Source organism: Megachile rotundata, chromosome 8 (genome assembly GCF_050947335.1).
Source record: "Megachile rotundata isolate GNS110a chromosome 8, iyMegRotu1, whole genome shotgun sequence".
Classification (NCBI taxonomy): domain Eukaryota; kingdom Metazoa; phylum Arthropoda; class Insecta; order Hymenoptera; family Megachilidae; genus Megachile; species Megachile rotundata.
The window spans coordinates 3,465,620-3,492,057 of record NC_134990.1 but is presented as its reverse complement, the minus strand read 5'-3'; the positions used below and the strand labels follow the sequence as shown (position 1 = coordinate 3,492,057).

General features: G+C 34.5%; 1 protein-coding gene across 7 annotated transcripts in view; it reads left to right on the top strand.

The window, feature by feature from the left end:
• Window positions 1-26,438, top strand: part of LOC100882678 (uncharacterized) — a 490,348-nt gene that overhangs the window by 389,328 nt on the left and 74,582 nt on the right. For all 7 annotated transcript variants that reach the window (XM_076534887.1, XM_076534889.1, XM_076534885.1 and 4 more), the window contains one exon: window positions 3,952-4,200. In XM_076534887.1, the coding sequence (XP_076391002.1) occupies window positions 3,952-4,200 (249 nt within the window). The remainder of the gene's footprint in view (window positions 1-3,951; window positions 4,201-26,438) is intronic.

Below are 26,438 nucleotides of genomic sequence, written 5' to 3'. Positions count from 1 at the left end.
AAGATACTTTTTTTACAAATAGTTTTCATTACTATCCAGATACATTCCGTATCTGGTTGAAAACTATAACAGTTATTTTTATATTTTATACAAATATAAGCATTCGTATGTAAGTTTAGTTACGATATTATTCGAGAGTAAATATTTACAAGAAAGACTCAGCCCTAATGATCTAACTTTAACATATATTATTAAGGACATGTTTTTCAGTACCTTTCCCTAGTAGCTTTGTAATCGCTCATTCTTCACTAAAACGTTATTAATCATAAGTAATTTGTAAAAGTCAATTATTTATATGTAATTTGAAAATGAAAAACTTGACTATTTTGCAGCTAAATATAATAGCAAAAAGGAGTTGTTAATATATTTTTAATGTACAATGAATGGTTTATCTTTCTGCAAAATGAGTATTATGATATCTAAATTAACGCGTGCTATGCAAAGCAACAAATATGCAAATATCACTATTTCTGGATATTAATGTAACTGATTGTGAGTACAATATGTAAAACGTAGGGTGCAGAACAGTTTTCGAAGTCGAGCAAGTTGGATCGCCAGAGAAGTATAACCCGGCATAGTTTTCGCTGGTAAAAGCTAAAAAGATTTTTAGTTCTTAGATCGCTAGGTCGTTTAGTAACTACAGCGAACAGCAGACACCCCATTCAAGCAGTCTTGCGTTTGAAATTCCATTAGGAGAGTGCTATGCTCAGCCCCAAGAAAGACTAACAAGGGACACCACCCAATTAATACTCGCCGATCTTAATGTAATTTTTGTTATACAATAGAACACGAAAAAATATTTGACACGTATTTTTTTATCGGCGAATATCCACTTTGAAGTGGTGAAAATAACCCTTAAAGTCGGGATTAAAAAAGCTATTTTTCCAAATATCTCGGGAACTATTAGGCCTAGACAAAACATACGAAATGCAAATTTTTCTGTTTTCGAAGGCCAATAACATGGCGTAAGCGAATTTTTGAAAAATTTGTTTAAATAAGATGTTAAAAATTAACATTATTTTGCAAATATTTTTATTAAAACATTGAACTATTTTGATTAAACGTAAACTATGGGTCCATAGAAAAAATACGAATAAATTGGAACTTTTCATTTCTCTCATGCAAAAAATATTATTATGGTTCGAGTTATATGTACATTTTATACATTTTATACACTCACGGGACACATATATCGCTCTTTAATTAATAATCAATTGTCCGCACCTAGGTGTAAATAACTGTTTAAATGCACATGGTTTCGGTGTGGTTACATCAGTAGCAAACTGGAACTTTTTGATAATTCTGCTAACTTTAGTTCAAACTGAATTATGACACTGCTAGAATAAGATAATAGAAATCTATTTTGTGGGCGTGTACATATAATATCACTTATAATGATTTTAAAATTGAAAATGAAAAAGAAGAAAAGAGACTAACCAATTCAAATTTGATCAAGTTTATCGTAAATTTTCTTAAAATTTTTTACCTACCAACCTATCCACATTCAGAAGACTTCGGTACAGTTATCGAAGTTGATGATGACACTAATGTCGATAGTGAAAAGTCTCTTAAACAAAAATTAGAATTAGCGATAACTAAAAAAATTTCAACAAACCAAAATACAATACAAAAATCAGTTCTATCCAAAACCATCCAACGAGAAATCGATTTATTTGAAGATGAGGGATTTAGAGGTAAATACTTGAAAAAAGTATATCGCGATTTGTTAACAGTGCCACCCACTAAGGTAGATGCTGAAAGAGCGTGTTCGGCAGCTGGTAATTTTTGCACAAAATTACATTCCAGGCTTAATGACAGTACAATTGATGCATTATGTTTTTTAAGATGACATTTCAAAAATTTCTATTAGTACTACAGACTGAATAGTGATATTTACATTTTTTGTGATTTAAATACATAAGATGTTCCTTGTTCCTTTACTTTTTACTTTTACTACGTGATTCTTTATATACTGTTATAACTTATAAGTTACAAATGATTTTTTGTGATATTTACTCTCTCCAATAAAACTGGCAAAGAAAGCAAAGAAACATCTGTGTTTTCTTTCTTTTCCTAAAATTCTTACTACTGGTATTAAAACCGGTATTCCGGTATTAAGATCTAAAAAATACCGAATACGGGTATTGAACTTTTGATCCGACATTGCAATCCCTAATCCCCTCTGAATAGCGATCGAAGGAGGTTGATGTAAGAATCAGTTTCGGCATTCTAGGGGAGGAAGGTCAAACCGATCGGATAACATAGACAAACCGGCTATTTACCTTCGACACATATGCGCCTCAAACTAAAGAGTCACAAGTTCAAACCGAACTGTGACACTGCTAGAATAACATTATAGAACTCTTTTTTGGACGTGTACAGCGTAGTTGTTAGAACATACAGGCAATTGAAGTGTCACACGGCCCACGAATAGTGTCCCGCCGTATTTTCTAATTGTACCTGTGTGCCCTTGTGAGGTATAATCTCACGAGATAGAATTGGATGACTTCTGCAACATTTGATCCGGGGACAGCTCACAGACTCGTTTGAGTACCCACGGTATCACTCTGTTCACGAAAGTGCCTTGCCGCTGTTCCTTGGTTGTACTCAAATGCCTTTGTAAAGAGGCGGACACGACCGTGTAGTACTGCTGTTTCGCTGTTTAGTTAAAATCATATGAGTATAGTTCATCATCATATTGGGTAACTGAAGTGTCGCTCAGCCCGCATATTGACGGTTTCCCGAATTATTCGACATCCGCGTCGCGAATAATACGATCGGATTTGTACTGTTAGAATCAGGCGTCCGGCATCGGAGGAAGGCTTCAACCCTATACGGTCCTCTCGACAAACTCTTAAGTGTTTTATTCTGGTTTTGACTTCGTGCGTGTCTCCACCGGAATAACTCCTCCGATTTATCGGCCGAGTGTAGAAGGTGCTGCGATGATCCTCAATCAAACAATCCGAGAATTTGACTCCAACGACAAATACGTTCTACTTATAAAATTTAATTTCTTTTGCACACACCATTACGTATCTGTATATTGAAACCATTAGATCGAAATAAAGTATTTGGGTGAGGTTTTCTTGATAAATTAGCTTCTAGTATAGTATAGTATCTCATCAATACCGTGACCATTCGGTATTTTACGAGCAGATTGTGTGTTATGATAAACAAGCGATTTTGTTACATTATCTTGAAGTCTGAATAGCTGTAAAGATTTGACGAAATATATCTGTTATTGCATCAATCGTTTCCAACTTTCTTCCAACATACCACTCCGCTATCTAGTACCTGGAGGCCCGAATCTCTCCGATTAAAATCGGTAGTAGAATTTAAGACATATTAACATAACTTTCATTTATACATACGCGCCGTACCTGGGCATTAGATCTGTCAAAATACACCAAAAATACAATTATAACGTTTATAAAATTAACGCCTAACATGGGGCTCACAAAAAGTATATAAATAACGTTTACAAGACATAATTATAAAATCATACAAAAAATTAAAGTAGATTTCAAAATTAACTTACCAGGAAGCATTCACAATTTCGAAAAAAAGATATTATAAATTCGTATGTGCAGAAGGAGAACATGTTCAAGGCGATATATTGTAAACTTGTCTTGCTCACTAGAGAGCTCTCTGCCCCAGACCCCTGTTAGCGTTTCTGACAGTTTTTCTAGAGGTTTCACTCCATTTTTAGAAAGTTTGATTCTCTGACATAAAGTCTTATCTGACACGGTTTTGCCTATACATATTTCTACGTGTGGAAGTGGGTCGGGGTGGGGTTTTACACTATTTCTATTAATGTCACTAAACCTTCAAATGAGCAATACATAACAGAAGACCCCGCACTTTTTCAACACGCCTTATACTTACTTACAATTATCTGCTTGTATTTTTTCTCAGCTTTAAAATTTCCACACGGCTTTTTATATGTTTCAGCTGCTTCATATCGTGGACCAGGCGAGGACGAGGACAAGGATTCGTACGCGGCAAGGATCGCGTTTACAGGAAATTCACGAATCCTGGGACCGATTTGCATAGTTGTAGGTGCTCTCATGCTCGCCCTTGGTGTATTGCTTTGCATGCTGACTAGAAGGGCGAGAAGAAGGGAGCGTAGAGTCGGTTTCCATTGTCCTCTTCACGGAGATTTTTATCCTTTAAGTCCTGTTCAGGGTGTCAAAATGCTCGGTAAGTCGATGACGTTTATTTCTTTTATAATGATGCTTTTCTAACGTGAATTTTCATAAAGAATATTCAAAGTTAACAACATACATTTTGACATTCGTTTTATCGAAAATGTATTTCTTCTTCTATATTTTTCTATCAATTCATAATAATGCTCAGGATTGTATAAATAATTTGCTTTTTTTATTTTCGTTTCTATCAACCCAAAATTACTTATTGTGTAGTTTAAAAACGCGTCAAAGAGGGCCACATGCTATATTAAAGTTATGTTCCTATCATTTCTTTAAATTGTTTACCTAGACCACTTTCATAATTAACATTAAATGAATTCCAATATATATATATATATATATATATATATATATATATATATATATATATATATAATTATGAAAGTGGCCTAAATCATAATTAAAAAAAAAAATTATACGTTATTTCACACCACATTATTTTAAACTCAATTAATTCAACATAATTTTTACGGTATCGTCAAAAATAAAATGTTAGATAGTGGTTGTAATTATATATATTTCCAAGTGATCGAAATCGGAGATGACTCCTATATTTTAAATATTTACCTGATTTTGTTGTCTACTATGTAGCGTACCGATGCTTTGTCTCGAATTATGGTGTGCCGATACATAGTCCGAATATTGGCACATCGAGATACTTTGTATCGGCTTGGATTTTTTCCGTGACCGTTATTAGCAACGGTCATGCGACGTACTTTTGGGCAGTGATGAGATATTGGACCGGTTTTTGCGCGCATGCGCGGCAATTTTAGTCTCAATAAAGTACAAGTTTCAATAAAATAGGGTACCTCAATCACCCCTCATTATTTTTCAAAAATTTTTATAATTTGGTTGTGAAATATGAATGTATAGGTTGCATAAGATTACATTATATACATATTTTCATATTTGAGGAGCAGATGGAAAGGAAAGGTACTATAATAACTGCAAGCAAAATATATAATAAAGCCACCTAGTGGCGCCACTAAATACATACGCTGCGTACGCTCTTGCATTTCTCGCGCATGCGCGCAAAAACCGGTCCAATATCTCATCACTGCTTTTGGGGGATAGGAGGTTTCCCAAAACCGTTACACGGGGCGATTCGCTTTTGTTTATAGGGGTACGCGTGGCAACGAGCGTGGGCCTTGTCGCATTACGAATCGCGCCTCTTGACCGAGCACACGCGCAATGAAGAGATACGCTAATTAATAAATTGTTATTGTTCTTATTAAATAATTAACAAAACTTTATTTTTACCTCACCAAAACCTAAAACTATTATTTTCTACTATGACTTAAAAAAACAGTAGTCTGTCCCGATTACTAGAATCACACTGTACAACACCTTGCTGTAGACATGGTGGTATTGCTCAGTTCGGGGTGTTAAAATCAAGATTTATAATAATTATAATATTATTATAATATTATTTTCCGCTTTTGAAACGATTATAAAGAACATTTGTTTGGAATAACTGTTATCAGAAAGCAAAATTTGTATTTACATCTGTTTTGGTTACAGTTTTTATATCAATTCTAGAACTATTATTTTTTCAATTCTATATGAAATATACAGGATGAGTCAGATAAGTATCACAAACTCAGAAACTGTAATACTTATCGACTTTAACATTAGATGGTACGAAGCACTTAATTGTTTGATTTATAAAAAGATTTTTTGAAACGTCAACTGTGATATTAAAATAATCTGGGACTTTCTTTTCTAATTTAAATGCAATGTTAATACTTTTTAAGTTGCTTTCATCAAACGGAATAATGTTTATTTGAACCATTTTTTTATATGCTCCATTGTTAATAGTTTGTAGATAGTAATTTTTTGTGAGCATATATGCAGAGGCGTTGAAGAGTTATTAACACAAACCTATTTTGTCATAAAATTCATTTTATTCAAAATTCAAAATTACTACCAGTTACTTATAACCGCATATTTACTCGTTTTATAGTGCTGTGTTGTACAGCAGACACTATTATTACATTTCCCGACTGACAAGTATATTGTATACGAACTTTCATATCTTCTTTTGCGATAGGTGGAGTTTCCATTACTTTATGGTCTAAATATCTTCGTAAAGAAAAAATCTAGCAAGATTAAGTTTTGTGACCTACACGATCAAAACACGGGCCTCTCCCCTTCCTATTCATCTAACTTTAATTGTTTCATTTCTGTAATGGTGAGTACTTTGTACTATTACGGTTTTATTATTTTGTACAAAGACAGGTTTTCCAATAATTTTGAAAGCTCTTGTTTTAAAAATTGAAGGTACACTGCTTTAGTTACGGTGTTACCGAAGAAGCGAAGTTCGATACTTTGATTTCTAAGTAATTTATACTATACATTTAAACTCCAGTGATGTTGGAAGAAAATATTTTTGACCCATGCAGGATCTTTGTCTGATGAGTAGCATATACTACGTTTATTTACTTACCCAGTATTAAAAGATATCACTTAATCGGAAATTAGAATGTGGGTAAATTTAATAGTGGGTAGTACTTTTAGTGTTTTAGTACTGTTTCAGATTTTTATGCTTTTATTTTGCTTTTTATTTCAGTCCTGGTTTGAATATTTTATTTTTGATGGAAGTTGTTTAGGTTCTTATTATCTTAAGTTTTTTACTTATCCCCGCGTTTAGCATGAAGCCTATCATTTTTAAATATATTGTAGCTTATATGACTAGAATTTAATTTTGTTTCTGTTAGTAATTATTGTTATAAACTTTATTATACGTTAACGTGTGAAACGAAGAGAAAAAATAGAAGTACGGTAAACATTCGATATCTGAAAAAATTACCTATATGATATGTGCAAAGAAGTTATCCCCACCACTAAGGGGAAGACTCCTTTAGAAACGTTCACCAAAGTACTTGTGAGATTTTCCTCATAATTCGATTCATAGTCACTTGCAATAGTTTATTGAAGTAAAGTTTTCGATTTTAGCGTAACATTTGAAATGTGTATACACTGTTCAAAAGAAATATGGCATAGAAAAATTTTAGGCAAAAATTGGTCAAATTTGACTGATGATAGCTCCGTGAAAAATCATGACAAATTTATGCTATTTTTTTAAAATTAAAGCTTGAGATCTCTATTTTAAGATCCTGTAGTTTGATTTTAGAATTAATGCATCCCTACTACAATAACACGATGATTCTTAACGAGGCTTCTCGACGATAATTCATACACATACACAGATACTCGCACACAAATACACACAAAAGAGGCTCTTGTCAGAGCCATATGATGTGCAAAATCTGTCCAGCAACCTCTCCGAGGTGCATATCGGGTAATGCTAATGCCGACGGTATGTGCAATAAATGCAAGGGTTTCTTTAAAGTTCTATATCCTTGCGGAAAAAAATGGTAGCGGTTTTTCACATACTGAAAATTAAAGATGAAGGTTTGAACTTTATGCTGCTGTAAACAGTATCACCAAAAAAAAAATGTGGCAAGTCCATGTATTTCGTCAAACTTTGTAATTTTCAATATTGCAAACATGACCTCACATTTACGGTGTTATTGTGGTAGGGATACATCAATTCTAAAATCAAACTACAGGGTCCTAAAGTAGAGATTTCAAGGGTAAGATTTAAACATCCCCCCCCCCGATGTTGATGAAACTTCACAGATCAGTAGTGGGGGGAGTGTTGGATATGATGATGCAATGTCAAACTGCGGAAACACCCCCTAGCGAAGATATTGAAGGAACCATTTCTATGCTTTGGACTGGTCTTTTGATGGATAAAGGAGACATTGAGCCCCGAGTTGAGGAGAATTTTTCAAGAAAAGAAGTTTCTTTTGCTCGGAATGACCTTGCAGCTCGATCAGCGAGAGAATCTTCCAGGAATCGCAAAAAGAGACTCATGAAATGATTTAACATTGAAAAACCTAATCTAACCTAACCTAACTTAACCTATGGCTTGTTCCCGGCTGAAACAAACTTCTGATTCAAGTCTCGAATGACTCCACATGTCTGGTGATCGGATTGATGGAGATTGAGTTATTGTATGATGAAGTGAACGGAATGAATGCTAGTAGGTGAATGATGAGACTATGAGAAAGTGAGTGAGCGAGTGAGTGAGCAAGTGAGTGAGCAAGCGAGTGAGCGAGTGAGAGGCAATTGTGTAAGCAAGTGACGGCGTTACGAGCCAGGGACAATATGAAACCGATATTCACCCTTAGATGTTAGAGATTTGAGGGCTGACAAAGATTCTCGAGGTGAGGAATATTCGATCGTGATGGGGACAGTACTATACAGTACTATATTGATACAGTACTATATAGGCATTGCGTGAGACCGGCAATGGCAGTTTTCGAATTTTCGTATCTCTGCTAGGGGGCGCTTCCGCAGATTGGTATTGCTTCATCATATTCAACATCAACCCCCCCCCCCCCCCCCCCCCCCCCCATTAATGGGTCAAGTTTCATCAAGATCGAGCGTGGGGGGATCTCAAGCTTTAATTTAAAAAAAATAGCATAACTTTGTCATGATCTTTCACGGAGTTATCATCAGTCAAATTTGACCAATTTTTTAACCGACTTCGAAAAAGGAGAAGGTTACTCAATTCGATCAATATATTTTTTTTTTTCTATGTATGTTCGCCGATTACGCCTAACTGGGTGGACCGATCGGAACGAAACCTTCTGCATCTGGTAGGTTCTGACTCCTCATTGGTACCATTATCAAAAAATTTTTCATTTTTTAATTGCAAAGTGTTGTTATTGCAAAACAACCGGCAACTTTTTTCTTTTTCTATGTATGTTCGCCGATTACGCCTAACTGGGTTGACCGATCGGAACGAAGCCTTTTGCATCTGGTGGGTACAGACTCCCCATTGGTACCATAATCAAAAAATTTTTCATTCTTTAATTGCAAAGTGTTGTTATTGCAGAAAAACCGGCAACTTTTAAAATAAACTTTTCTCGATTTTAGTGCGCTTTCAATATATTATCGCGAACATGATTCTGTACAATTTTGTTCATATACAAATTTCGCGGAAATGTTTAGTTTTCGAGATATTAGCGAAAAAAATTGTTATTAACTTTTGAAATCAACTTCGAACGATTTTAATGTCCATTTAATATGTTGTCAGGGGCATGGTTCTGAACAATTTTGTTCATATACAAATTTCGCGGAAATGTTTAGTTTTCGAGATATTAGCAAAAATTGTTGTTAACTTTTGAAATCAACTTCGAACGATTTTAATGTCCTTTGAATATGTTGTTAGGGGCGTGGTTCTGGACAACTTTTTCCTCTTGCAAAATTGACGGAAAGCTTTTGTTTTCGAGATATTACAGAAATTGTTGTTAACTTTTGAAGCCAACTTCGAACGATTTTTATGTCATTCTAATACGTTATTAGTAGCATGATTCTAAACGAGTTTTTTCTTATGCATAATTGACGGAAAACTTTACTTTTCGTGATATTAGCGAATAACTATTGTTATTATTATTAGTGGAACGCCCCGTGCTATGCACGGGAAAGACAAGAAAGGGCAATTACAATGCACTGTACCAAAACACTAACTAAGCTTTGCCGCTTTGACACGCAACTTATGCAGCAAGATGAGTTCACGTTGACGTTGGTGTATTATTCCCATTGCTTGGTACAGTCTCCCTACCGTTCTAACAAACATTTTTTTTATTTTTTAGTTGCAAAGGATTATTTTTTCTATGCATGTTCGGCGGTTTTTCCTGGGTGGGTGGTCCGATCGGAACAAAGCCTTTCGCATCTTGTGGAGTCTAACTCCCCATTGATACGATTATCAAAAATTTTTTCATTTTTTAGTTGCAAAGGATTATTGTTGCAAAAAAAGTTGAAAAACGAATATCCATGTTGTCTTTTACTTAATTATGTTCATGGCATTTACGCAGACAAAAAAAGCCCGGAAGAACTGTCTCACAGTATCCTATACAATTCTCCCCATTCCACTAAAAAGTGTGAAATAAAATAATTTTAAGATAAAAAATACACCGACTTCGAAATGCACTAAAAAGTAAAAATAATTTTCATTTTCTAATGAAGTAATTTCTATTTCATTCAATCATACAATTACGTAACAGATATGAATGAAACCTATTTACTGGTTAGGTAGTATATTAAATACATTTCAACCTTTTCAGAGGCGGCGCAAAATTAAAAGATTTTCTTGAACATGTCAACCTTTGGACAGCCGAACATAGGCAAAGCTTGTATAGCTATTTTTTTTTTCTATACATATAACTCGACAGCACGCCGCGAAGTAGGTGTTAGTGCGTATAGAATGTAACTATGGTCTATCTAGCCCTTTGCGAACGGGACGGTTCGAAGTGAACCGCACCATGGGGCCGAGCTCCTGCCGCGATAGTCATTAAAAATTGCCAGCGTATATTTCTGCTTAAACGCGGTTTTCGTTCATAGCATTCCAAGTCCAATTCTGGACATATTATATGTACATGCACAGATTTACGTGTATGCACACATGTACGCGTTTCTCGGCTCTATCAGTTGTATTCGCGGAACGCATAGTTAAGTTTCTCGGCCTTAGCCACGCATTTACGTGGGACACATATATGCGTTTCTCGGCTCAATCTACTGTTTTTGCCAAACGCATATATGAGTTCTTCGACCAATTTGATGATTTACGCAGAACGCATATATGCGGCGGTAGTCCGCAAAGGGCTAGATTCATAGAGTATGCGACGAAAAGACTCGATCGCCACATATACTATAAAGATAGAGCCCATCCGTCGCAAATTTGGTAATTCCCGCGTCGTGGGCTCCGTTTATAGGTTCTTAGATCCATGGCTTCCACATGCGAACGAAGTCAATGCAATTTCATTTATATCAGAAACGTTGCGAAATGAAGATGTAGTCGTTACATTTACGTGTATTACCAGATATATCTATAATGGTACGTATTCTTTCTCAGGATTTATTAATTTCCAATACGTCATACCACAATCAACTAGTTATTGGCAGCAACGTTTACTGAGGTATTTTTAATTTTGCGCCGCCTTCGAAAAGGTCGAAATGTATTTAATATACTACCTAATGAGTAAATAGGTTTAATTCATATCTGTGACGTAATTGTATGATTCAAAGCAATAGAAATTACTTCATTAGGAAATAGAAATTATTTTATACTTTTTAGTGCATTTCGAAGTCGGTGTATTTTTTTTCTGAAAATTATTTTATTTCACACTTTTTAGTGGAATGGGGAGAATTGTATAGGATACTGTGAGACAGTTCTTCCGGGCTTTTTTTGTCTGCGTAAATGCCATGAACATAATTAAGTAAAAGACAACATGGATATTCGTTTTTCAACTTTTTTTGCAACAATAATCCTTTGCAACTAAAAAATGAAAAAATTTTTGATAATCGTATCAATGGGGAGTTAGACTCCACAAGATGCGAAAGGCTTTGTTCCGATCGGACCACCCACCCAGGAAAAACCGCCGAACATGCATAGAAAAAATAATCCTTGCAACTAAAAAATAAAAAAAATGTTTGTCAGAACGGTAGGGAGACTGTACCAAGCAATGGGAATAATACACCAACGTCAACGTGAACTCATCAAGCTGCATAAGTTGCGTGTCAAAGCGGCAAAGCTTAGTTAGTGTTTTGGTACAGTGCATTGTAATTGCCCTTTCTTGTCTTTCCCGTGCATATCACGGGGCGTTCCACTAATAATAATAACAATAGTTATTCGCTAATATCACGAAAAGTAAAGTTTTCCGTCAATTATGCATAAGAAAAAACTCGTTTAGAATCATGCTACTAATAACGTATTAGAATGACATAAAAATCGTTCGAAGTTGGCTTCAAAAGTTAACAACAATTTCTGTAATATCTCGAAAACAAAAGCTTTCCGTCAATTTTGCAAGAGGAAAAAGTTGTCCAGAACCACGCCCCTAACAACATATTCAAAGGACATTAAAATCGTTCGAAGTTGATTTCAAAAGTTAACAACAATTTTTGCTAATATCTCGAAAACTAAACATTTCCGCGAAATTTGTATATGAACAAAATTGTTCAGAACCATGCCCCTGACAACATATTAAATGGACATTAAAATCGTTCGAAGTTGATTTCAAAAGTTAATAACAATTTTTTTCGCTAATATCTCGAAAACTAAACATTTCCGCGAAATTTGTATATGAACAAAATTGTACAGAATCATGTTCGCGATAATATATTGAAAGCGCACTAAAATCGAGAAAAGTTTATTTTAAAAGTTGCCGGTTTTCCTGCAATAACAACACTTTGCAATTAAAGAATGAAAAATTTTTTGATTATGGTACCAATGGGGAGTCTGTACCCACCAGATGCAAAAGGCTTCGTTCCGATCGGTGAACCCAGTTAGGCGTAATCGGCGAACATACATAGGAAAAAAAAAAAAAAAAAAAAAAAATATATATAATGATCGAATTGAGTAACCTCCTCCTTTTTCGAAGTCGGTTAAAAATATCGTGTATCCTCAAGCACTCGAATAAATAAGTAGAATTTGAACGACGCTTTGAAATGTTTTTCCGATGAAAATGAACGAATCTCAATAAAAAGATACACAATCTATATTAATTTTTCGAGTTTCCTTGAATTTCCTTTCTTCTGAGATCGCAGCAACGCGAAACGGACAAGCTAGTTACAAATAAATATGTTCTAAATTACATCGTGTTTGGTCTCATTTTAACCAGGAAAATATAACAAATTTAATGTTAAAAGCTTCATATAAAAAAAATCGAAAATAAAAAGTCTTATTCTTACATTAGAATTGTCCTACCGATATGTTATTGTCTCTTTACGTTCGGTATCTTTCACTCGCTCCTCTTTTCTACATTCGGCAAGACATGAATCAATCTGGAATCCATGTATACGATATGAGCGAAAGTTCAGATCGGAGTGAATTACAGATATCGAATATTTATTGTATTCTGTCGGTTACACACTACGTTGCACAAATATCTTTGCTATTTCAACCCCCCCCCCAAGATATGAGCTTGTAATGCATTATTCTGCGACATTTACCATTCCCAAATTTATCATACATTTCCGATGCTTGGGCCTATTAAGATCTTTGGTAATTGTATTGGCTGGCATTCTCTCACTACACAGATACCTAATGTCGATTACACCTCTCTCATACAGTTCACGGATGAAGTGGTGCCTGACATCAACATGCTTTGTTCTAGCGTGGTAGCTGTTGCTTGGTATTCATTTCATTACATCCTAATTGTCATTAAATAATACCGCACATTCATTTTTTATACATATCTTAGTCAAAATTGCTTCCATCGCGGCCTCCGATAGAGCCATGCACTTTGCTTTTGTACTCGATAGTTCCACAGTTCATTGTTTTCGCGTTTGCCAGCTGATTGGAACACCAGCTAAAATAAACGTATACCTAGAATAAGATCTTCTGTCTACCAAGTCTGTACTTCAATTCGCATCTACTACTGCGAATAGTTTTATGTCAGTTTTTCGTAAATTATTCCGCATTCCTTCGTACTACGCAAATATCTCAAAACTTGTTTTGCCGTTACCCAATGCTGCGATTATAATTCGTATTAAACTGACTTAAATAATTCACGGTATACGCGATATCCGGCCTCGTAGTCATGAACAAACGTAACAACACTCCTATTAGATTCTGATATGGGTACTCTCTCCGTACATTGAGACTTAACCAATCTGCAATTTGCTACCATTGGCGTGATAGTTGATTTACACTCATTCATACGAAGACACTCCAATATCTTTTTGATATATCTTCGCTGATTTAAATAGATTTTATTCTTATCATCGCCCGAAAATTCGGTGCCCAAACAATGGTTGATTCCCATAAATCTTTCATTTCGAAAGTTCGCAACAACTCGCGTGTTGCATCAGACAAATATGCGTTATTATTTGTTGCTAGAGTCAGGTTATCCTCAAAGTAGCGATAAAAATTATTTTGTTATTTTTACGTGGCCTAAATAAACACGGATGTAACGCGGTCTAATTTAATTCCTGTAGCTTTTCTACTAATTTCTTGTACCACTGTACACGCGCTTGTCGCAAACCATACAACGCTTTTTACAGCAGGTACACGCGATCGTTCTCGTTTTTCAAATTGTCATTTCAACGTTTAGCCATTGCGATCCTATTTGCGCTTTTACACTTCTGGCTCAAAACGACATTTTTATGCGATTCCACTTTATGAAATGTCTCACACAACTACTCAGGCACCTCCATATACAGTGTGCCCACACCTAAGAAAACGAATGTAAAACGATAAATGTCGAAAACGAACTCATAAAGCAAATAGAAACCTGTATTTTAAACAGAGGAAGGTATGTGGAGTTGGTTTTTGAAAATAATAAAATATTTTAAGAAATTAACGTTAAGTTGTCTTTATACCTACCTTCTACTGAAACATTTAAATAAATATTCTAACCTTCCAAATTATTAATATCATCTTCAGTACGGAAAACTTAGACCTTAATGGACAATACTTTCCACGTTTCTTACTCTTCGGACCTACCGTTCCGTCCGTAGACCGCCGGCTATCGTTTTCAGCAGGCAGAGTCAAATATGTAGCACTTATCGCAACAATAAGACTGTTTTTATGACTCACTATTTAAATCGGAACATTTCTCCTGAAAATCAGTAAATTTCTAAGCGTTATATCTCGAAAATTAATAAAAATCGGGTAAATACATTAAACCTTAATGAATTTGGCTTGAAAAACACTGTCGCCTGATTGAAAAAAAAAATATAATTTCATTAAAAAAAAGAAACATCACCATCATATTTTTTACATTAGTAATAATAAAAAAATTTTGCTTACGTCAAAACATAAAGCCCCTTTTACCCTGCAATTTCCATATAAACACTTTTTGGTGTCATCAATAGTTCATGAAATATCGCGTTCTCACACTTAGGCGTGGACATCTTGTAGATGCTTTCTTCGAACTCGCTATAGCGTGTCAAGCGTTGTTACTACTGTGTCACGATAAAAAAATAATGAACTTTAAATATCGATGCGAGTTGCTTCTAAACTTTACTTCACATGCAATTATTCATGTTCTCCCGAACGTTGAAGATGTTGTCTTGATCGCCACGATCGTACAGCAATTTTCTAACGGAAAAATGCTTTGAGATTTCGTGTTAGACGTTTGTTTCGAAGGTGTGTTTGCGAATATGACGAATCGCTGTCGTCTTGACTCCCACGTAGACGACGGAGTCCGAGGTCGTACGCTGATTGGTTTTTCGGTTTTTTACAAAATTCCAATCAGCGTGCCTCTTGAAGATTGGGCCCACTCTTTATAAGTCTTCATAGCTGGCGGGAGAACCTGGAACGTCCGGCAATTCCGCGATTTTTTCTTCTAGGTACATTTAGCGACTACAAGTTACCGTTAGGTCTGTACGTGACCTTTTTTAAAGTTAGCATTTGGAAAAAGCCGTGTTTATGATCGAGAAGTGGCCGTTGAGGACGAAGCGAAAATTAACTCTAAATTTGTGGCGATGACATATATAAAAATAAGGACTGGAAAAACCCGAAATATTTGGCTCAAAAACGGCTGTCTAATGATCCGATCATAAATAAACTTTCGAAATCCTCACTCAAATGTACTGTCACACGGAATACTCGCTGCTCAGATAAGTTGGAACATCCATTTGATGTATTTCGAGTCTCAGTTATGCTGACACAGCCGCTAGTAGTTTTATTGATATAAATCTCACAGCAGGGGAATATGTTTCGTAAAAATCTTCTCTTAGTCGCGAGCATCCTTTTGCTACAAGTCTTATCTCCTAAAGATAAGTAAATGACGGCTGTCTCATGGGGCCACAAGTTTTTCGTGCGGTCACATCTCTTCCGAAATGAGGTGCATGTTAGCTTTTCACGCACACACACATTGCACTATGACAATTTTTCATTGTCATTGATTTTAGTGCGTCGTTCTTTCGAAATCTTACTTCATAATCTTGCTCAACCACTCTCGATACTGATTTCAAATTCGTATGTAGGTCTGGCACGTAAAGTGCTTTCTCAACTTCAATTCGGCATTTTTCACTTCTCGTGTCCGCTTCTAAACACACATCATCGATGCCTGTAATACGTGTACAATCGTTATTCACAAGAATGAGTTCATTGTCTGGGCGCGAAAAATCTTGAAATTTTATCTTGTCCGTTACATATGTGCCCTGTACTGCCACTGTCAATACATTACATATGTAACGTCCCTAGAACCTAAGTTTAGTTAGTTACAAGCGCTAAAAGGTAAAGAACGGCTTTTACCTCTAAACGACTCGATTTTACGAATAAAGATTGTGGGATTCGTGTGGTGTGCGGTTAAGGAGTGAAATCCACAGGTCAATATCTTTCAACAATTAGATTTATTCAATAAAACGATAAGAAATAGAACTAACAAATAACGATAACAACAAATAAAGAAAAATATATAGATTATAATTGATTAATTAGAATAGAGAAACTAAATAGATCTTGAAATAATAATAGTAATAGAATTTGGTAAATTAAACAATATGTAATTGGTAATTGTGAATTTAACGATATGAAACTCGCAATTTAATACTTTATATTGGACCGTATCTGAATCGGGTCTCTGATAAAGCAAATTTCGCATTCGTAATATTAACTAAATTTGATATTTGATTTTTGTGCTCGACGCTATAATCTAAGAGCAATTCGGTATCTAGATTTGTATAAACGAAATTTTATAGATTTTATAATGTTAGCGCTTTGTAATCTACCGCCGCGAGGAACTCGACCTAAGTGAAATTCTCTAAATGCACCTAAATACGCTTTCGCAAAAATTAGACAGATTTATTCTACTATCTAACGCGGTGTAGTCGACTACGTAAATTACGCTAACGTGAGAACAGTATTCCTTTAATAACTCGAATTATCGAAATTTATCTGAATCTAAATGAATTATTTTTCGGAACAGTTACTCTTTTATTATCTGACTCGACAACTAATGGTGCATGACCCTTTTAGTCAAAACGAATACTGACAACCAAAACCAGATCGCTTAATTGGGGAGCCTGCGTTAGCTAGCTGCTAAACAACCCAACGATCCTGAGTCAGATGAAAAGTATAAGCCTGACAGGGTAGCAAATCAATTGACTCTAATTGTAAAATCGTAATTGCTGAACTGCCACCCAAAAGACACGGGTTTCAGAGACCAAACCGCTCAAATGGGGAGCCTGCGTCAGCTAGCTACGAAACGACCCAGAGCGAGCTCCGAGAATCTGAAGGCTCGTTAGCAATCCGACGAAAAATCAAATATGAGTAGCTGAGAGCAATCGTTTCGATATCTTAGCCTTTCTTGGTGCTAAGTATAGCTCTCTCCTGACGGAGTTTCAGACACGAGATCGTTTGAACGGGGAGCCTGCGTTAGCTAGCTGCTGAAACAACCCACGACCAAGTGTCCAAATGGCATATACCCGCTTGACCAATCAAGTATCAAGATTCGTTGCGGCTCTTGACAGCGAAAACTGTTCCTAATTATTCTTATCAAAGAGACTTCTATCGTGCTCGACTGCGAAAACTGTTCTGGTTCTAGACGGGTTTCGCTCGCCCTTTTATACTCGCAGGTTCGCTGAATTCCTGGAATTTCTGTGACGTCAGAATATCTAAATTTTCATATAACTTCGTTATTATATATTAATTATGAAATTGAACGGTTTAATTATGTTTTAAATGTCGCTCTTCAATTAATGGCTATCGTTTCGATACTAAAATGGTACTCTAATGGTGTTTTAACGAAAAATACATTTTCTGTCCTTTTCTATCAGAGGCGAGTCTATTTCGATTTACAGCTTTCTAGTTTAAGAAAATAATCGTGGTTCCGGCCATAAGTAGTTTAGTAATGACTGATTTTACGTACATAAATTGATTCAATTAATTAATTAATTTAATGGTCAAAAATGCCGAAAATAGAAATAGTAGCTGCATCCTTTTCTAGGATTAGCGCTGATCTCAAGGATTTCGGACGTGTATCGTGGCACGTAGGTACATCATAGCGTCACGGAAATTTCCATACTAAATTACACATTTATTAGAATTAAAAATAAAATAATACATAATTTGGTTTTAATCATTCCAACTTAATATTCAATTATTGGTATGAAAATATTACCTATTCTAAATCAAAATTATAAGATAATTAATATAAATGATAATATATATATATATATTATAATTACCGACTGTCGAATTTGATAGATATGGTAATAGGTACCTAATGTACTGTCGATAATTGGCAACTACGGTCGATAATTGACTATTCTAATCGATGGATATAAGATTGTCGCGATGATGCCGGTAGAAAGAAAAAAGGTTTCCCCAGGGACGTTACACATAGATGTTTTGTTTCGACATAGACAACTCTGTTGTACTTAGCATTCCATGGATCCTCTCCATAGGTTTTTGTTTGCAGGTAAATAGATGACTCGTTATTGCCTCTCGTTGCTCGTTGCTTCTCGAACTACACGCACTGCCACGCATCCGCATAAACGACATTTTATTCTCCTCTTATCAGGATGACCTTCTTTATTATTTATACAGGTTTTCGCGAATCGCGAAGATTCAAGGGTTATTTCTTTTTGTGTACATTGTCGCCTGTGAGGATGCGGTTTCTTTATTTTTTCTACCTTCGCTGTTTTCCATAATTTTAATCTTTAGTGTTTCAGTTGTCGATAGTTCTTCCTATGATTCGATAGCTTCGATTTAATATGATTGGCATTAATTCATAGCATCAAAAAAATTCGCGATGTGCACCCGTATGTCGTCTCCCTCCTGTATACGTGTTAACACTAATTTCTTCAACAATAACGCTTTCCGTGCTGGCCCTTTGGATTCATATATCTTTGTCAATTTATCCCATATATGTGTGAATGTATCAAGGCTATCCAACGCAATTAATTCACTTCGGCTAACTGCCAACAAGGTATCCGATTCAGCTTTTCCATCCATTTTGATCCATTCTTCATATTTTGGATCTGTTTCTGCCAGCTTGGGCAATTTACCTGTTACATATTTCCACAAGTTATTCGCTTTAAAATGACCCACATGTGGATCTTCCACGTGTTGCAGTAATTGCCATTCAGTGGATCGATTTTTATCGTCTCGACCATCTTTTTTTGGTGATCTTTCTCGCTGTTCGATTTTAATTGCGGTCTTCCCGTAAATATAGAAGAAATTTCAAAAATACCGCCAACAGCATTCTTTCAGTATTTTATTTCGGCACTATACTTATTTTACCTAGGCGTGATCTAAGCCCATAATCTGTTAGAAACATTATTATAACTATAATTATTCATATATGTAGCACGTGTGTACGGTTCGGCATCGGGCGACAGACTGCTGAGGCGAAACGTTAACGCGCGAGACAAAAAGAAAAAGAAATATTCCGTCGATTACATGCTACGTCACTCAAATACCTTTGGTAATTTTACAATTATTGTTAAATAATCAGAATTATGGAAAATAACAAAACTAATAATACACTTTTGAAGACGAACAAATTATTTAATATAAAACACAAACAACAAACATTTTAACTTAAAGATTAACCATTTAAACAGGGATTACTTTTACTTCAAATAAAACATCACGAACGCTTACATTTTCATAACGACAAGACGGAAGTACAATATTCAATTATTCTGTTTCTAATATTCAATTATTCTGTTACTAACATCACACATCATTTCTAATACTGTAAGATGTCGCTATATGCTAAATTTATTAATAATTTAACACGCCTCCTTAAATTTAGCATTTTGTAATAATTCGTAATTTCTATTTAATTTTTCTTTTATATTCTAATACACTTTAAGAACCTCTCTAAATTTTTCAAATTTAATTCGTCCTAATGACTTAGTGAAGATATCTGCTGGATTTTCTTCCGAATCTATCTTAACCACTTCAATTAATCCTTTTACATAATTTTCATTAACATAATGATAATGCGTTTCTATATACTTTGAGTTTCTCGTAAAGTTTCCATATTTACTTATGCATATCGCGCCAGCATTATCTTCAAAAATTCGGATCGGATTTTGTATTTCAATTCCAAAATCACTTAATAAATCTCTAATTAATTTCAATTCACTCACACATACAGACAATGCAACATACTCTGCTTCTGTCGATGATTTCGTTACAATGTCTTGTTTTTTTGATTTCCAAAAAATAGTATTACCATACATTCTTATAAGATATCCAGTTGTAGATTTCCTATCAATAATATCCCCTGCCCAATCAGCATCAACACAACAATCTAGTACATCAGTATTTACATTTCTATCGAATTTTAATTTTAAGTTTTTAGTATAATATAAATATTTCAATATTCTTAAAGCGTACTTATAATGACTTTGATCATAACAATTTTGAAATCTACTTAAGTAATTCACACAATAGCAAATATCTAGTCGAGTACTAGAACTTATATATAGTAATGCTCCAATTAAATTCCTATATTTAATATCTTCTGATATTGATAAAGCAGGTTCACATTTCAAATTTTGCTCCATTGGGGTAGCATATAATTTTGCATTTTCAATCCCATATTTTCTTGCTAGTGATTCTATATATTTTTCTTGGTCTAATGTCATAGAATTTGTCTCATAATTATATTTAATATTTATTCCTAAGTATGTTTCTATTTGGCCCATATCTTTCATTCGAAACTTAATAGCTAATTTCTTTTTAATAAATTCTATTAGTTTTTTATTTTTACTACAAATTAACAAATCATCTACAAATATTATCAAATAAACTTTCTCATTATTATCTTCCATATAATATAAACAATAATCAATTTTACTACGTTTAAATTGTAATTCCCTTAAATACTCATCTAGACATTCATACCACACTCGTGGACTTTCACGCAATCCGTACAAAGACTTAATTAATTTACACACTCTACCGGTATCATCATCATAACCTTGAGGTTGCTTTACATATACTTCTGATTTAATTTTTCCATTTAAAAATGCTGTTTCTACATCCATTTGATTTATCAATAACCCTTCCTGTACACAATAGCTTAATAATATTTTTAAAGTTTGTGTTCTTGCAACCGGTGAGTAAATATCCTCAAGTATTTCTTTTTGCTGAAACCCTCTTACAACAACCCATTTTAAATCTAATATTTTTGTATCTTTTGGTCTATCAACTAATTCCCACGTATCATTTTTCTTTAAACATTCAATTTCTCTATTCATCGCGTCTACCCATTTCTCACTATCATTACTGCTTATCGCTTCATTATAGTTTTCCGGATTATCCACACTTACATAATTTACATAAATAAAATTTGTTATGGGATTTCCGTATCTGTTTACAGGTATTCTCTTCCTCTCTGACCGTCTAGGTAATGTTACATCTTTAACACTAGTCATAGGTACAATCTCTACATGCTCATCGGTTCCATTCATTTCTTTTTCATCAGAATCATTGTTTTCATTTTCTACAATTCCTTCTTTACATTCCTGATTAATCTCATTTTCAAGTAACCCATTTTCATTAATTTCATCATTGTCTTTAAATCCTACCAAATTTACATTTTCTTCAACAATATCAACATGTTTAGCAATAATTACTCTATTATTAATCAAAACTCTATAACCTACTTCCTCATATCCGACTAGAATTCCTAACTCCGCTTTTCTATCCCATTTACTTTTCCTTTTAACTTCTGGAACTCTTACAAAAACTTTACTTCCGTATATTTTCAAATTACTAATATCTGGTTTTATTCCCATTATAATTTCATACGGTGTCTTTTTCTCAATTGTATTTGCTAACGTTCTATTCTTTAAATATACAGCTGTTTTAATTATCTCTGGCCAATATCTAACATTAATTTTCGCCTCAGATAATAAACAAGGCGCAGTATCCATTACTGATCTATTATATCTTTCCGCAGTCCCGTTTAATTCATGGACATACGGAGGACACGGTTCAATGTAAATTCCTTTTTCTTTGGCAAAAATATACATGTCTTTATTTAAAAATTCTCTACCGTTATCACATCTTAATCGTTTTACTCGATTCCCAACTAAATTTTCTAATTGATTCACATACGTTACAAAACAATCATAAACTTCATTCTTTTCTCGAATAGGATATACTTTAGCCGCTTTACTATAGTCATCTATTAAAATTAAAAAATATTTTTCCCCTTTAAAACCCATTATACTATGCGGTCCATTTACATCAGCATGAATAATTTCTCCTATATTCCTTGCTCTACGTCTATTATTTTCAAAACTCGTATTAATCATTTTATTTTGTACGCAAGTACCACACTTTAAAAACTCACTTTCCAAATTACTCGGTAATCCCTCGACTAAATTATTCCGACTCAAAATGTCCAAATACTTAAAGTTAACATGTCCTAATATCTTATGATATTTTTCTTTCAAAGTCATACCATGATTCACTTTTTCAGTTATATAATTTTGCTTACTTTCAAAAACAGTATTTATCTTATATAAATTATTGACTTTATTCGCTACTGCTATCAAATTATTTTCTCTCGTGTAAATCTTTGAAGTACTTTCCATTGAAACAATCTTGGCTTTGTTCGCGATTTTTCCAAAACTCATTAAATTCCTATCCATTTCTTTCACAAAAAATACATCTTTTAACTCAATTTCTGTTTCATTAAAATTTGTCACAAACTTAGTTACAATATCTCCTACACTTGTTGCTTTAACTATGCGACCATCTCCAACTTTAACACTTATCGGATTATTCAAATGATTGACTCTTACAAAATATTTATCTTCATTTATAATATGATCTGTACAACCGCTATCCAGAACCCATTCTAATTTATTTACAGATTCGTTTACCTCAACATTGTAACCTATTTTTTTCTCAACCTCGGTTACGAAACTTATCTTTCCTCAATCTGCATATTGACGATCTTGCCGTTGTTAACAGCCTCTTCCTCGTTGACCAGTGCCTCGTCCTCTGAAATTGCCGCTACCCCTGTTCAGACTGTAGCCGTCTCCTCTGAAATTGCCACCATCTCCTCTGAAACTGCCACCGTCTCCTCTGAAATTGCCGCCGCTGCCTCTGTTCAGACTGTATCCATCTCGCGGCTGTTGAGGATGATAACGTGCGCCTCCTCGCCCTTGCTGCTGCCAACTTCCCCTCGAACCTTTCCAGTAACTTCCAATGCTGCCTTGACTCATACACTCGTACTGAACATGTCCCGATTTACCACATTTATAACACGTTCTGTCTCTTTTCACCTCACTTCTAAACACGTTTGAGTTTCCATTTCTATTTGCTGAATTTTGATTTTCATCCTTTTCTCTATCTTCATATATTTTAATTTTATTAATTATGTAATCTACAGTTCTATCTCCTTCAGGTAAAACATCAACTAAGTCTCCAATATGACTCAATGAACTTGGCAATGTTCTCAACATATAATTCACTTTTTCTTTTTTAGTTACCACAGCACCGGCATTTTTCAATTCAATTATTAATTTTTCAAATTCACCATAGAATTCACTTGTTTCAGTATAATCTTTTAACCTAATTTTATCTAATTTATTTCTTATACAAATCTGCAATGAAGTTGATTCACGCAAATAAATTCTGTCTAATTTTTTGATTATTCCATAACTTGTTAATTCATCGTTAACAAGTTCCATTTGTCTATTTGATAATGCACTATATATATAATTCATCGTTTTCAGATCAAATTCATTCCACACGGCTACATTATCCATCTCGGTTCTTTCTCGTTTAATAATTTCATCACACTTTTTCATCTTCAAAAATTCCATAATTCTCTTCTTCCATGTATTATAATCTTTTCCATCGAAAATTGGTAACGTTATTTTGAATTCGTCTGCCATATTGACTCGTCTTGTTTCTTGTGCGTTTTCTTCAAGCACTTTATTCAATTAATTCAATGTTTCAATTTTTCTTTCTTTTATTAAGTCTTTATTTTCTTCACTTCGTTCTTTTTAACTTTTCTATCACTTTTTCCATAAACTGATTTTCTCAAATTAACCACGCTCTGCTACCATGTTAAATAATCAGAATTATGGAAAATAACAAAACTAATAATACACTTTTGAACAGGAACAAATTATTTAATATAAAACACAAACAACAAACATTTTAACTTAAAGATTAACCATTTAAACAGGGATTACTTTTACTTCAAATAAAACATCACGAACGCTTACATTTTCATAACGACAAGACGGAAGTACAATATTCAATTATTCTGTTTCTAATATTCAATTATTTTGTTACTAACATCGCACATCATTTCTAATACTGTAAGATGTCGCTATATGCTAAATTTATTAATAATTTAACAATTATAATATAAATTACATCATAGAAATATTTCATATAAAATATAATATAAATTACATCATAGAAATATAGTCAGATAATCGTCGTCAGTCTTTTAGTCTTTTAGCAGTAAAAGTAGTAATAGTCTTTTATGGCGACAGTGAATTACATGTATATGTTAAAGAAATATATGTCCTTGAAATTCAAATCAATTAGTTTTATGCTTATTCTAGGAATCTGATCTACTACATAATATAATACTATATCGATTTTGTATTTATTGAATGTTTGAACTTTATATTTGTTTGTTATAATTAATTCTACAATTATTTATATAATTTTTGGTTGATTGAGTTAATTTCCGATGTGCGTTTGTGTTATTCTGTAAGTAACTAGCCATATTTAGGTATTAAATTCAATATTGAATTTATCTACAATGAAGTTCATTTTATATGCGCTTTGACCTGGAAATAGAAAGGCGGTCTACATACATGGTGTGTTCCGAAAGTAATGCGAACGAAATTCCTGCGCCGCTCCTGTTGGTGGGAGGAGGATCGGACCACATGTGCTAGATGGGGGGAACCTTAAGCTTTCCAACGAACCCGGTCCCAGGGCTCTCCGAGCCGTGAAAGGGACAGGACATGAATTTTTGTGAACCCCTGTTTGGTGACCGTGTCACGGAGAAAGTGAAGTCGACGATCGGAACAACGATACGCGATAAAGCTTTTGTGCTAAACTAAACAAATCTCTTGAGGAGACAAATGAAATGATTCATGAGATTTATGGGGATTCTGTTCTGTCGTACTCACAAGTTTCGAGGTGGTTAAAGGCCTTTAAGGAAGGGCGGGAGGAGGTTCACGACGATCAACGTTCCGGGCGGCCACCAACCAGCAAAACAGTCCGTCAAACAGTACATAAAGAATTTCTTCCTGAAGGACAGACAGTTAACACCGCCTACTAAGTGAATATGCTGGAAAGACTGCGAAAAAGGGTCGCCAGGACGAGAAAACACATCTTCGGTACCTGGATACTGCATCACGACAACGCGTTTTGCCACAACGCGCTGCGAGTACGTGAGTTTCTGACCCAAAATAAGGTGTTAACACTTCCCCAACCCCCCTATAGTCCTGACCTAGCATCGACAGACTTTTTTTTGTTCCCTCGGATCAAGACACCCCTGAAATGAACCTGTTTTTCGTCGATACAAGACATCCAAGCGGCCGTGACCGACCCCCTAAAAGAGGTTCCGGAAAACGTATTCCAGGATGCGTACCGTTCATGGCAGAGTAGCTGGCAAAAATATGTAGAAGCCCAAGGGCAGTACTTTGAAGAATTTTTAGTATTTGTAAGAATTGGTTCAATAAATTCCTTTAAAAAAAAATTATTCGCATTACTTTCGGAACACACCATGTATATGCGAGTTTATGATCTGCGTTTTAATTTGCTTAACTTCTTCAGTGCTTAGAAAAATATTAATCTTAAGAATTCATATGGTTTATAGAATTTTTGAATTCACTAAATTATTTACGGTTTTTATTTTTCGTTCTCCTTCTACTTGCTATAAAGTTTTCTGTTCTTTAGTTATTTTCTCGTATTAAGTATAACTTTATAGCAATCAATTGTATTAGGCTTGATTGTTATTTGTCGGCATCGCTCGCTAAACTGATCCTCATGTCGGGCGCGGTCGGAAATCGCTTGGTAAACCAGAACCTGACGACACCTGATGATGCTGATTCTGCGGTTTTCTTTTAAAATTTAATTGCTATACTTGATAGGAAACAAAATATTCCAAATTCTTGTAATTTATACAATAAGGGTGTGTATTCGTGCTCTCGTCTAGATTATTTGTCGATGTGGACTGTACACATTCCTTGGATCGTGGGAAA